General features: G+C 45.4%; 1 protein-coding gene across 1 annotated transcript in view; it reads left to right on the plus strand.

Moving 5' to 3' along the window:
• INO80D (INO80 complex subunit D) overlaps positions 1-5,550 on the plus strand; it is a 51,728-nt gene extending 46,178 nt beyond the window's left edge. The window contains exons 9-10 of the mRNA XM_049773178.1: positions 1,162-1,301; positions 4,072-5,550. Coding sequence (XP_049629135.1) covers positions 1,162-1,301; positions 4,072-5,186 — 1,255 coding nt within the window. The 3' untranslated portion in view covers positions 5,187-5,550. The remainder of the gene's footprint in view (positions 1-1,161; positions 1,302-4,071) is intronic.
• The last annotated feature ends 9,545 nt before the right edge of the window (positions 5,551-15,095 follow it).

The raw sequence follows: 15,095 nt of genomic DNA on the forward strand, positions 1-15,095 counted from the left end.
GTTCTGAGTGCAGAACGAAGAGCAATCCCTGAGAGCTGGATTACTCAACCTTCCCCCACTTCATGTTTGGGTTTTGGTGTGGGTTTTTTTTGTTGTTTTGTTTTTGGTTTTTGGGCCACACCCAGCGGTGCTCAGGGGTTACTCCTGGCTGTCTGCTCAGAAATAGCTCCTGGGGGCCCGGAGAGATAGCACAGAGGTGTTTGCCTTGCACGCAGCCGATCCAGGACCTAGGGTGGTTGGTTCAAATCCCGGTGTCCCATATGATCCCCCGTACCTGCCAAGAGCTATTTCTAAGCAGACAACCAGGAGTAACCCCTGAGCACCACCTAGTGTGACCCAAAAACCAAAAACAACAACAAAAAAAATAGCTCCTGGCAGGCACGGGGGACCATATGGGACACCAGGATTCGAACCAACCACCTTTGGTCCTGGATTGGCTACTTGCAAAGCAAACGCCGCTGTCCTATCTCTCTAGGCCCATGGTTTTCGGTTTAATAAAGAAAGAGTAGTTCTTTTTTTTGTTTTTGGGCCACACCCGGCAGCGCTCAGGGGTTACTCTTGGCTCTACACTCAGAAATCGCTCCTGGCAGGTTTGGGGGACCCAAAAACAAACAGAAGTTTAATTACTGTGGGCATCTTTGAAATTCTGCTAGAATTCATTGAGATTGTAATCATGGGACCAGAGTGATGGTGCAGCGGTAGGGCATTTGCCTTGAATGCAGCTGACCCAGGATAGACCTCGGTTCAATCCCCCGGTGTCCCATATGGTCCCCCCACCAAAAGTGATTTCTGAGGGCAGAGCCAGAAGTAACCCCTGAGCATCACCAGCTCTGGCCCAAACCCCCCTAAAAGAGAGAGAGAGAGAGAGAGAGAGACAGAGAGACAGAGAGAGAGAGAGAGAGAGAGAGAGAGAGAGAGAGAGAGAGAGAGAGAGAGAGAGAGAGAGAGAGAGAGAGAGAGAGAGAGAGAGAAATTGTAATTAAATCTCAAGTGAGACCTGCACCCACTTGTGAGTCAAGGAGAAGGGCCCATAGCCAAGGATCTGCACATTTGCTGTTGTCAGTACCTCCTTCCGCAGAAGGAAAGATTTTTCTGGGGTGAGAGTGGCCTGTTTCTTCTTTGGGGTGCTTTTCCAGGGGGTCACTTTGTCCTCTCCCCCAGGAGTCCGTCCACCCCGGAGCTGAGTGCTGATGAGTTGCCAGATGACATTGCCAATGAGATCACTGACATTCCACATGACCTGGAGCTGAACCAGGAGGACTTCCTCCCCGACGACCTGCAAGTCTTTGATTTCTTTGAAGGTAGGTCTGTGTTTCTGCTCAGTAGAACTGGGTTTTCCAGTGAAGCTTTGAGCGTTCCATTTTAGGGGCTTTACAATATTGCTAATAATGGTTTTCCCTGGATGGAGGACCAGCACCACACCCAGCTCCCCAACCCCTCTTCCACTCACTAACCCACCCTCCAACTCAGTTATGTGAACTAGCTCTCCTGTCTTCTGAATCTTAAGTTGCTACCTTGCTGTGTGAAGTCCCACATCTGCTCAAGATCATTCTGTTATCTGCCTCTTCCTTTTGACCCTCTTCCCTTGACGTGACCTCTTCCACTTCTGTCTGTGCTCCTGCAAATGGCATGACTTGGTTCTGTCTTAGAGCTGCCCAAGTTTTCCATTGAGTTTGTAAGAAGGAAACTATTGTTATTTTTGAGATGTGTTTAGAAGTGTCCTTCCTCCCAACTTAAGAATTTTCATTTGGGGCTGGAGAGATAGCATAGAGGAAGGGCATTTGCCTTGCATGCAAAAGGACGGTGGTTCGAATCCTAGCATTCTATATGGTCCCCCAAGCCTGCCAGGAGCGATTTCTGAGCATAGATCCAGGAGTAACCTTGAGTGCTGCTGGGTGTGACCCAAAACCCAAACAACAACAACAACAACAAAAATTTCACTTTAGGGGCCAGAGAAATAGCACAGCAGTAGGGCGTTTGCCTTGCATGTTATCAACCCAGGACAGATCTGGATTTTATTTCCTCCGGCATTCCTTATGGTCTCCTGAGCCTGCCAGGAGAGGTTTCTGAGCACAGAGCCAAAGTGAAGTAACCTCTGATCACCTCTGGGTGTGGCCCAGAAACTAAAAAAAAAAAAAAGAAGAATTTTCACTTTAGGGATGGAGTGGTAACACAGTGGTAAGGCATTTGCCTTGCATGTGGCATTCCTGGAGTGGGCCAGGTTCCATCCTTGGATTCCATATGGTCCCTGAGCCTGCCAGGAGTGATTTCTGAGCATAGAACCAGAAGTAACCCCTGAGTGTCACTGGGTATGGTATAAAAAAAATATCAGTGGAGAGAGTGTTTGCTTTGCATGCAGCTGACTCGGGTTTGATCCCCAACATCCCATATGGTCCCCCAAGCCTGCTGGGAGTGCAAACCCAGGACTAAGTCCCAAGCAGCACTGGGTGTGACCCCAAACCAAAAATTAAAAGGTAAGTGTAACACAGTTACAGCAGTTTTAGGGGTTAGGGCTTGGATTTTTCTCCTTTTTTTCAGAAGGGGAGGAAGATACAGTTTATCTAGTAAACTGTCTTACAGGCTGCATAGACGGATAGTTCAACATGAGGCTTCTTAGAGTCATTTCAGCTTTTGTTTGTTTTAAACAGATACTTAATTTTATTTATTTATTTATTTGGTTTTGGGATTTGGAGCCACACCCAACAGTGTTCCGGTTTACTCCTGCCTCTGCACTCAGGAATCGGTGCTAACAGTGCTTGAAGAACCCTCAAGGATGTTGAACAAAAGACTTTTCTAAAATTCTTTGTTTCCTTTTTGTGCCTAGAAGCCTGGTTTCTCCATCTAAGCCAAACTGAGATAAGCCTCTTTGGGTGATCTCTGACCTAAAGGCCCCATACCCTCGAAAGGCCTCCAGCTCTCCTCCCTCCTAAGAGGAGGTGTCTAAGGAGACCAAGGGCAGCCCGTGGCATGGAACAGTGGCAGCTATACTATTTGCTATAGTGTGTCTCCAGTGCCCAGAACTGTTGATTTCTGAATGAGGCTTATTAGGTCCTATTCACTTTCTGAAACCGAGGACTTGTGGGGAGAACAACCAGGAGGGGTTACAGAGCATGTCAGGAGCTCTGAACAGATGACCCGTGAACCATATATAGTGCTGAGGCCCATGTAAGAATGTCTGTGTCAAGGGTCAGAGCAGTGTCACAGCGGCAGGGTGTTTGCCTTGCATGCTGCTGTCCTAGGATGGACCACAGTTTGATCCCCTGGCATCCAATATGGTTCCCCAAGCCAGGAGCAATTTCTGAGTGCAGAGCCAGGAGTAACCCCTGAGCGACACCAGGTGTGGCCCCTCAAACAAACAAAAAAGAATGTGTGAGTCTCCCATAGCTGTCATCCCGCAGAAGATCTCAATTGGACGCTTCCAATTTCTCCCAAATCTGACGAGAGGGTTGACGGTTGAATGACTTCAGTAGAACTTGAGGCAGAAGCTTATTTCTAGTGCAAAATCACCATGAGGTTAGCACTGAAGGGGTGGCCGGTTGAATGATTTTGGTAGAATTTAGCAGCAGAAGCTCATTCCCCCACAGAGCCAGCATCCATGTGCTTTGCAATGGCCTAAGCAAAGGACCCTTTGCTGAGGCAGAATGGGAGAAGATGCAAATGAGGGCAGCTAGGTTCCCTTGGCACTTGGCATCTCACCCCTTACCCTTCAGGTCAACCTTTCACTCCCTCTCTCTGGCCAGGCCTGACCGAGCCACTTCTCCACAGAGACTCTCTTATCATAGAAGGTAGTTCAGGGCTGGAGAGATAGCACAGCGGTAGGGCATTTGCCTTGCATGCTGCCAACCTGGGATGAACCCATGTTTAATTCTCAGCATCCCATAAAGTCCCTGAGCCAGGAGCAGTTTTAGAGCACAGAGCCAGGAGTAATCCTTGACTGCTGCTGTGTGTGGCCCAAAAACCAAAAAGAAAAAGAAGGCGGTTCAAGCGTCCCTCACGTGAATACTGCTCTTGGCTATTTGTGCAATGGGTCCCATCTTTTCTTACGTCTACCTCTTCTGCCCCCCCCACCAGGAAAGAATGGAGACCTCATCCCCACCCCCGAAGAGGCTGAGGAGCTCGAACGGGCCTTGCAGGCTGTCAGCTCCCTTGAGTGCCTGAGCACCATCGGGGTCCTGGCCCCGGCCGAGGGCGTGCCAGGCCAGGAGCTGGCCGACCGGGCCATCGGGGTGTTCTCGGCGGGCACGGGCACCCCTGGCATTCGAGAAGTCAATGCGGACCTCGGGGAGCTGCTGAATGGACGCATGGTCCCCGAGCCCTTCCCAAGCCTGGAGCTGGACGACAGCCTGCTGGGCTCGCCACCCCGTCTGGCGGGGCAGCTGCCGGGCCCATTCCCTGCCCCTGCCAACGTGGGCCTTACCCCCGCTGCCCTGATGAGCCCTGGTGCGCTGGCCCCGTTCCCCACCGGCCTCCCCGACAGCCAGGCCACCCCAAGGCCCCACGGCAAGGCGGACGACCTCGCGCCCTCACGCCAGCAATACAGCAGCGACCACTCGCACCCCTCGCCCCCCGCAAGCCATTACGACAGCGAGCCCGCACCGTCCCCGTACAGTGACCACATCACCTCGCCCCACACCGCTCCGTCCTCCTTCCCTGGTGACCACTTGGTGGCCCCCTTCTCTGCCGAGCTGCCCAGCCTGGCTCAACACCTGCTGCCGCCTGGCCAGCTCGAGGGGCCCCTGGGAGGCGTCGTCAACCCCAGGACTCACTGGGGACACCTCCCCGGTCCCCTGGGGGACCCGTCACCCTTCAGCAACCTACTAGGTTCTGACGGGCACCTCCTGTCCACGTCCCTGTCCACGCCGCCCACCACCTCGAACTCAGAGACTACCCAGCCTGCCTTCGCCACCGCCACCCCGACCACTGCATCTGGCGGGCTGCCCGGTCGGCCGCAGAGCAGCTACAGCAGCCTGGGTCCCTCAGCCGAGCTGGCCTCCACCTCACCCAAGCAGCAGCTTCCCCAGTTCAGTGCCGCCTTCGGCCACCAGCTGACATCGCACAGTGGCATCCCCAAGGACTTGCAGCCCAGCCACAGCTCCATAGCCCCGCCGACGGGCTACACGGTGACTGGGGCCACTGCTACGAGCACCAACAACTCGGCCACCTCCCCATTCGCCTCCCCGAAGTGAGTGTAGGCGGCCGGGCTGGCAGGCAGGCAGGTGCGTCGGGCCGGGTCTGGGGGCAGACAAGGACACGCCGTGTTTTCTAGCTTCCTTTTCCCCTCTCGATCGGTCGCCCCAACTTTCCTCCTTTTCCTATAGATTTAAAAACAAAAAACAAAAAAATAAAAATGAGCAGTCGGGGGAGCCTTCCTGGGGCACCTCCCTTTCCCGCTGAGACAAGCCGTCCGCCGTGGTCCTGGCCGCCTTGGGCACCCAGGACTGCTCTGGGCACTGGTGCTCAATCCTTCCCCGAGGCCTCACTGCACCTTGGGCTTTCCTGAGTGGCTCAGCACAGTGACTGGCTAGAAGGGATTTTATTGTTTTCTTTCTTTGTCTCTCTCTCTCTCTCTCTCTCTCTCTCTCTCTCTCTCTCTCTCTTTTCTTTCTTTTCTTTCCTTTTTGAGCAGCAAGTCCTAGAAGTGGAAGATACCTCAGATTCTAACAGTGCCCTTTACGATATTCCTAGTCTTCAGAGCATTGCTTAGCAACCTCTCTGGTCCAATCTTGTCCCAGATGGTTGTGGTGAGTTCTAGGTAGGACGAGCCCCTGGGCCAGGTTCTGTGAAAGAGAGAGCAGGGAGTACAGAGAGAGAGAGAATGGTCCTGACGTGGTCCCAGCTGTCCTCACCACACACGCCCAAACCCCATTTCCAGCCGAGATCGTGGTTTATCTGAGTCCAGGAGCAAACAGACTGTCCTTGGACTGCTGGTGTGGTGTGGTGTGGTGTGGTGTGGTGTGATGTGTGGTGTGTGTGTGTGTGTGTGTGTGTGTTCATGTTTGTATGCATGCGTGTGCGTGCGGGCCAGGGAATGGCTGTTCCAGGTTTGTCTTCCTTCCTCACTGCTGCCCATCTTGCCATCCTGGCCAAGTCCTCCCCTCCCTCTCTCTCCCTTCCCTCCTTCTTTCCTTTTTTCCCTATTTCCTGAACAGAAAGAGAGGCCAGTGGCAGCGGTGATGGTGGTGATCTAGGCCCTTTCTACTAAGTTAGCCTGAGAAGAAACTAAACCCAAAGGAAAATTTCTCCTGGCAATGTCCTGGGCTCAGGGGTGGGGCAGTGGAGGAGGTTGGACCTAGAACCCGGTGTGTTAGGATGGCGGTTCTCTTGCCCTTTCCAAGCCACATTTCATTCCTATATCCCTTTTCCACTCAGGCTGGGCAGTTCAGTCTATTCACCAAGTGTCATCGTAAAATGATTTGGAGGGAACGTAGGCTCGACCTCCTGGACACAGAGAGATGAGGCCCATGCACTCCATGATGCATCTTTGGCTTTTGGGTTTTTTTTTTTGCTTTCCCTTGCTCACACTAGCGACTTTTTGGTGAAACTCATGAGGTGTGTGGGTGACCCTTGTGGGATTTGTGTCCCCTGCTGAAGTGATGAGGCGTGTCTGAAGGATGCTTAGTGGGCAGTTTCTTTGTAAACCTGATAGAGAAATTGGACTAAGTTTTACTTACCCCTCAGTACTCTTTAAACAATGTAGGGATTTGAGTTTATGTTTGGGGATATTTTTATTATTGTTATTATTTTGGATATTTTATTATTATTATTATTATTATTTTTAATACCAGGATTTTAGGGTTGGGAAAGTAAGCTGACGACTCTGGAATGAATATGTATGTGTGTGTTTGTGTTTTCCTTTTTGGTGTTTGGGCCACACCTGGCTGTGCTCAAGGGTTTCTTCTGGCTCTGTGTTCAGGAATGACTTCCAGCAGACTGGGGAGACCATATGGAATGCCGGGGATTGAACCCAGAAAACGCCCTCCGCTGTACTGTTGCTCCAGCCTCTGTATGGTTTCTTTTCACTCTCCTCTCTCCCTGCTCCCCTCATGCAGGGTGGAACTCAGTTAATAAGGCATCTTGCTCTGCTTTTCTACTGACAAGTTTCACTGTCCCCGAGAGACCATTTGGCTATTTATACCGAGTCCAGCTTATTCCTGTGTGCGCACGCGCGCACACAAACACACTTTAAAAAGATGAGTGGAGAGAACTGATCTATTAAATGATGTGCTATAATACTTCATTTTTTAGGGACTATTTTGATATTAACTCCTTTTTCATAGGTCAAGATTTGGATGTATTTTCCTACTATTTCCTCTCTGTCCTATTCTCTTGACACCATGTTAATTCTAACCAGCTCCTTCTTTTGAGAGCTTTTCTTCCCCTGCTTGGTAAAAGAATGAATTGATCAGCTGGCATCATGCAGATCCCACGTACCTGAAGTCATGGAGGGCAAGGGTCCCGAGACTGTATGAAATCATTCTGCCCTATTTTGTATTTATTAAAAACTTTCTTTTTGTGGGCCAAAAAAATATGTATAATATATTTAGGGTTTTTTATTTTTTAAATAATAATAATTGATTTATAATAAATCAGAAGATTTATCTTAAATAGTTTTGCCCTTTTGTTGAACAGATCGAGAACTTTCTAATTTATAAATTATGTCAAATCAGAATTATGTTTGGTTCTCACCTTGTCTCTTCTGGATGGTGAAAAGTAGAAAGAATTTGCATATTTTTCTCTTGTGAGCTTCTCTGAGAGTTCACTTGTCTTGAAATATACTGTAGCAAAGATGATTCTGAGGAGTCCTTCTGCTCAAAAGTGTCATGTCACCCTCAAAACTCCACCTCTTGTTATAATCACCACTAGGACCCATCCATTTCTAGAGAACTAATGCTGCCTCTTGTACATGGGCTAAACATAGTAGCAGAACCACACACGGGCTGACCATTTGAACATGATGGCTGTGTGTGTCCCTCCCAGTGTCTACTTAGACTTCTGCAGTTATCCAAACTTGAGTTTGCAGGAATTAGTACATATTTTTGTTTTGTTTTGTTTTTTGGGTCACAAGCGGCAGCGCTCAGGGGTTACTCCTGGTTCTATGCTCAGAAATTACTCTTGGCAGGCTCAAGGGACCATATGGGATGCCGGGATTCAAACCACTGTCTATCTCCGGCCCCTCACATATTTTATATTTCCAATTTTTTCTTGTTAATGTGCATTTAAAAACCCTTTTTCTGCTTTCTGGTAAAGGAGGCATGATCTGATCAGGAATGCAGCCAGTTAAAAAGCTTCATACCAAAAACATTGAGTCTGACATATTTTGTTTAGATGCCCGCGATGCTACTAGCTGAAGGAAGACTTCCATAGAATGTATCACCATAGGTTTAAGGCATTGGCAACCAAAACCAAATCAGCAAAATTTTTCCTCCTGTTTAGTCTACTGCAGAGCAAATTCCTGAGCATGCTGTTAGCATGGCCCTTGCTGTTTCTGGTGAGTTCCTTTCTGGAAGAGAGAAGAAAGAGCATCCATGGACCTAGACATTGTTGTTCTACCTTTCTTCTTGCTAACCAAGTGCTGCTTCTATTTAATTAACTGTGGACTTTGCTACTAATTCTGTCCAGAAAGGAGTGAAGTGTTTTTGTAATCTCTTTTACTCTAGAAATATATATATATCCATACATAGCATCAATGTCTCATAAAAGAATCCTGATGCTGTCCTAAGGCAATAATGAAATGAAAAATAAACATCAAATAAAAACCTGATTACAGGTGGAAAGTAGCTCTTACTGTAATAGTAAGCCCATGAGCAATAGTGGCAGAGGCTTCGCACACTGTTTCATTCCTCGGGACCATTTTAAGGCCAGTTTGACTGTGTTTAATGTGATTCCTTTAGCCAAAGGACTGCAGTTAGTAGGTAGATAAACTCAGGAGTCTGTGATCTGAATTTCATTCTCATTCATACTACTTGCTGGCTGTGTGATTGGAAGAAAAAGATGTATTTTCTCCCCTTTCCTCGTCTACTTTTTGCATAATTGTTAGTATTATTTTAATTCAAGTCCTTAAGACAATCTTTGGCTCTCTAGAAACAGCAATTTGCACATCTGGGTAGATTCTATAGCGAGTAAACAGTCTACAACATAAATAGCAATTGCACTTAGCCCACTGAATGACAAACTATGCAACGAAAACCATTTTTTTCTAATTATCATCATGTTGCTCAGACAGCATGAATCCCTTCCCCCCCCCCCCAAGTACCCTGTGAACTCTTGACTTTTTTTTTTTTTTTTTTTTTTTTTGTGGTTTTTGGGTCACACCCGGCAGTGCTCAGGGGTTATTCCTGGCTCCAGGTTCAGAAATTGCTCCTGGCAGGCCCGGGGACCATATGGGACACCGGATTTGAACTGATGACCTTCTGCATGAAAGGCAAACACCTTACCTCCATGCTATCTCTCCGGCCCCTCTCTTGACTGTTTTTTGAATGACTTCCTCAGCAGTTTCCTTTGGGCAGGAAGTGTGGTGCAAGTAGTGTTCCTCCAAAAACCCATGAAAAGAGGATAATTTCATGAGAAGGTTTGGTGAGCAGGTTGAAAAATGATGGATTCCCCTCTTCCCTTTTCTTCAAACTTAAACTTGTAGTTAAGTAGTTAGTCTTCAGTGGCATCAAGCTCAAGAGAGCTGCTGTTTTATCTTTGCCAAGTGATGATCTTGAAGATTTTATTTTTACAGAAACCCAAACTTCCTTTATCTCCAGTTAAAGAGCTGCATTTTTTTTTTTTTTTTTTTGTGGTTTTTGGGTCACACCCGGCAGTGCTCAGGGGTTATTCCTGGCTCCAGGCTCAGAAATTGCTCCTGGCAGGCATGGGGGACCATATGGGACGCCGGGATTCAAACCGATGACCTCCTGCATGAAAGGCAAACGCCTTACCTCCATGCTATCTCTCCGGCCCCCTAAGAGCTGCATTTTCTGTGCCGAACAAAAACTAAGTCAATTGTTTCAATATCTGAGCTAGCTCAGCCTTTGTTCATAGCTCAGAGAGGCAAAGACAGTTCTTGGATTCAGAAGCAAGGGATGTCTGTCCCTCACCCACAGGTTCCTTTTATTTATTTACTTTTCCCAGAAGGTTGTCATAGGCTGGTATTTGAGGATGATGAGGATATGAATGACACTAATTCCTGATATTAATAATGTGGCAAGTTAAAAATTCATTAGCAAATTAAAAAATGTTGGTGGTTTTTTTGTTTTGTTTTTGGGCCACACCCAGCGGCACTCAAGGGTTACTCCTGGCTATCTGCTCAGAAATAGCTCCTAGCAGGCACGGGGGACCATAGGTCCTGGATCAGCTGCTTACAAGGCAAACGCCACTGTGCTATCTCTCCGGCCCCTTATTTTTTGGTTTTTGGGCTACACTGGTGATGCTCAGAAGTTACTCCTGGCTATGCACTCAGAAATCACTCCTGGCTTAAGGGACCATATGGGACAATGGGGGATTGAACCATGGTCCGTCCTAGGTTGGCACATGCAAGGCAGATGCCCTACCGCTTGTGCCACAGCTCTGGCCACTCATTAATAAATTTCAAGTGCCCTTGATTCTGTTTCTGTAGCCTTGATTTTAAAATCATTTAATTTTATTGAAGAAATAACACTTCATTAAGCCTTCATTTTTAATCTGGCATGTAAAAGAATAATACTAAAAAGATCTTCTAAGTTAGCATTTTTCATCTATGTGGTTCCTCCAGGATATTTTATCTGAAAAACCTTATAAATGTGTGGGGTATGTGTGTGTGTGTGTGTGTAATAGGCCTGGACATAAGAAGGAAGCAGGATGGATTTGGAAGGGTGCCAAAGTCAGGGAAAGATCAAGAAATATCTTTAAATCTAAATGACCAGCAACTTGATAGGAGCAGGAGTTTCATGGGTCAATTCCAAGGGTTCCTGAGAAGAAACTGCAGTCAAACTGAATAATCTTCATCCGCATCTGTTCCATCCCAGTCCCTACATACCTCCTAGAATCCTCCCCTAACCATTTCTTCAGTGCAGGTGGGAGGGCAGATATTGAGAAGATAGACACACACCAAGTTTGAGTTTTATAAACTTTACAACAATCATCTTCTGGAAGTACCAGTTTTTTCAATGCTATCTTGCAAAATACCGGTGACCAACTACACTGGTATTTGTTAAGCATTTCCTCTTGACCAGTGAGTTAGGAAAGGATGCACAAATATTATGTTTTAGCTAAAAGTAAATAAAAAATAAATAACAAAAATACCAGTCATATTCATGTAAAACTTCAGGGCCAAACTTGGTCTTATTTCTGAATGGAAAAATCCTGTCTTCAGTCCAGTGTCTCTGTTTGCTTCTCTGAGCTGTGCTAGGTCACTAAAGGCATTGCTAAGAGGCTGTGGTAGGCCTGTCTTCCTTCCCCGTGGCTACACTCACCCCACATTTCTGGCTGCCAAAGGGCTTTGCAGGACAGCCTGGTGGTATGTCCAGGGAGCTTCAAAGTGACACTGCCTGGTCCCCTCTCCCTGTTCCCACCACTACCTGAAGCCTGCATTCCTGTCTTCCGTGTGTGTGTGTGTGTGTGTGTGTGTGTGTGTGTGTGTGTGTGTGTGTGTGTGTGTGTGTGTGTTTGAAGCTGGGGACCACAGAAGTGAACTCTACATGCTACTCAAGTTCCCAAGCTCACTAGGCAGTGCAGAAGGCTCCTCCTTGGCCCACGGCCACTCCATGTACGAGCTTATTCCAGTGACACCCCCCAGTGCCCTGGTACCCAGTGCCCTGAGGTTGCAGCAATGGGTGGAGTGTGTGTGTGTGTGTGTGTGTGTGTGTGTGTGTGTGTGTGTGTGTGTGTGTGTGTGTGTGTGTGATCCCATGGTCTGTCTGCATGCAAATGGTGGGTCAGACCCACCCAGCAGTGATTTCTTTTTCTTTTTTCTTTTCACTGTACAGTGATCGAGTATGTCTCAGGGATTCCTTGCGGAAATTAGGGCAGTTTTCAAAGGAAAAAAACAAAAACAATAGTTTTAAAAACAACTCACTCCAGCTGACTCCCTGGAGGAGTGCGCCAGCAAGAGCAAACATGTCGTTCCTTATCCCGCCTAGGTCTCTTAGGACTCACCCTTGCTTCGGCCCGCTTGCGTGTCTCTCTCTCTCTCCTCTCTTTCTCTCTCTCTCTCTCTCCCCCCCCACCCCCTACTCTCGCTTTTTTTCTCAGCTCCGTCCCCAGCACGTGCAGCTTTAAGACTTTTTTAATTTAAAATCTCCTTTCCTCCTCCCCTCCCTATGAGCTTTCAGAATACTTATTATTGTAGATTTTAAGAGAAAAGGTATATTAATTTATGCTATTAACATCACCTCATAAATTATAAGTTTTATACTAAAGCTGTATTGAGTGTAATGAATTATGTTGCCTATATGTTTAATCGCTGGAAAAAAATGATAAAATGAGCTTTTTTTCTTTTATTCTTTTTTGGGACAAACAAACTAGTGAAGCACCTTTTTACACTGGATCTCTGCCGTGTCAAGGTGTCTTGTTTTCCTTTTTTGCTACCTTGCAGATTTTATATCAAATAAAAGGCTATCCTGGGGCCTGGAAATAAATGTAGAAGACCTTGAAACCATGTATCACTCACTGCTCAAACTGTTGAGAATCATGTTTCTTTTGGCCATGATCTGTGGTTTACATTTGAGATGGCTAAAAGCTTAGCTACAGGGTAAATTAGAAATACAGAAATCAAGTTGAACCTCCCAACTACTGGAACTGAAATTTGTAAACATTTTGGTTGCCTATGGATTTATTCTTGGCCATTTCATCGATAAGTTGGGACATACAAACTAGAGAAAAATGATAAGTCTAGAACTTGCAGGGGTCCTCAAACTTTTTAAACAGGGGGCCAGTTCACTGTCCTTCAGACCATTGGAGGGTCTGACTATAGTAAAAAACAAAACTTATGAACGAATTCTTATGCACACTGCATATATCTTATTTTGCAATGAAGAAACAAAACAGATACAATATGTGGCCCGAGGGCCATAGTTTGAGGACCACTGGGCCTAAATGTTCTTCTCAGTGTCTTATTCAGGAACTTTTAATCCCTCCTCACTAAGGAATTCCCACTGTGACTTAAAAATAGAATTAAAAGTTGCTGTGTGCGTGTCTGTGTCTGAGTTTTTTTTTACACACATGCAAAAAAATATGTTGGGGGCACGTGTGTGAGATGAATGTGTGCTTAGGTGAATACAGAGAAAGGGAACACAATGTATTGTAAAGATTAATGATTTATTTCATTGATGGTATTGGATTTTCATCGTCTCAACTATAGACTCGAAACTCTTGGTTTTATTCTCTTGTGTTATAAGGCTACTCTGATATCATCTGCATCTTCTTTTACCCCTTTGATTATTAACTCATACTCTGTTTTGCTTTTAACAATGGTGATTAGAAACAGCTGATTCTAACATCAGCTTCTTTCACTTTTAAACAAAAATATAGCAGAGAGAGACAAGACCAGACAAAGAGCGGTGTTTATTGGGTTATTGGGGTATGGGACCAGAGATCAGTTGAACCTTTATTTTAATGTTGATAATAAATTTATTCATCTTCTGAGTTAGGAAACAATTGGTGACATGTCTTTTTTTTGGGGGGGGGGAATGAAGTTAAGGAAATGTACAGCTTTTTTTAAAATAAAGATTGCAATTTTGGAATGGGAGTGCTCAGTTGGGGTAGTTGGAATCATTTGTTTCACCGTGCATCTTTCAAAACAGGGATGATTTCAGTTATTTTAAAAAAGTTATTCTAATTACTCATTTGTACTGTTATATATGAAGTCAGAATGACTCTCAGCCCATGTACTACATTCCTGTCTTTTTAAGTTGTCATCATGCCGTACCTTCATTTTTTCAGTCTGGTGGCCTAAAATCATCAAAACAAGTTGGTATTACATGTGCTTCGATCCCATTTATTTTTATTATAAAAATCATGTACTTTGAAAATATATTCACACAACTTTGGATAAAACACCCCATACTTGAACTTCTCTTTTCAACTTATTTATCCTAGACACAACCCAAACCTAGCAGCATCTCCCACTCACTCTTGCTTTAGACATGTTTTTAAAAAATCTGCATATTTCTTGTACATATGCATGCAAATGAAAGAAGGGAGTTTTACTGGTGCCATTTCTCCCTTCAGTTAGTGGTTCATGGGATTTGCTAGAATAAATTCCCCCTGATTGAAGGGTGAAAATCGACCCTTTTGTGTATATCTGTACAGAGATGTGTATGTGAGATGCGATGGCACTTTGCTGAATGTGAATTTGCCTTGTCAATGGGAAGATTGAGAAGTATTATGTTTATTTATACATTTGTATAAATCTATATATACACGTATGTATATGTGTGTGTATAGATAGAGCTATATACATATATTTCCCTAAAAAAGTGTGTGTATTATAGGTAGCCCACCTCTATTAAGCAAGTTATATGTCTTTGGAAAATTCTGGATTCTGTAAAGCAAAAAGAGGTGACAGTCTAGAGTATATCAACAGAGCATACTGAAAATGGAAGTCCTTCGAATGATAGTCTTTATGGTTAATATATTATTAAGTTCAATCAGAACGACTCTGGCCAACTCAACCACTATTCATCTTTTCTGCCTTCTTTGTTATTCTCATTTGAAAATCACACTTTTTATCCTGTTTCTCCCCTTTATTTAGTTTGTCCTTTCTAGCCAAAAGCATTTGGCATGAGCATTTCTCATTGCCTTCATGTTTCTTTTCAAGGTTTTTAATCTAGAAATTTCTCAGAAGAATTAAGTGTTGGTGATCTTTTCCATAGTGATTTTAAGAAATCGGTTTTCACCTTTATCTCCAAAAGCAACAAAAAGCCAACACCCCAACAAAGCTCATTTGAAAACCCAACCTTAAATTTGGGAGACATAATATTTCTACTTGAACAAGATAATTTTGAGTTTATGATAAAGGGGTGAGGTCCCTTTTATGTCTTGTCATGAATTCACCTTTTCGAAATTTTGGGTTACACCATAGTTCAATCATAAATTCACCATTTTCATTTTCATGGAAAAGTCCCAAAGCCACA

Source organism: Suncus etruscus, chromosome 5, assembly GCF_024139225.1.
Source record: "Suncus etruscus isolate mSunEtr1 chromosome 5, mSunEtr1.pri.cur, whole genome shotgun sequence".
NCBI classification, from domain to species: domain Eukaryota; kingdom Metazoa; phylum Chordata; class Mammalia; order Eulipotyphla; family Soricidae; genus Suncus; species Suncus etruscus.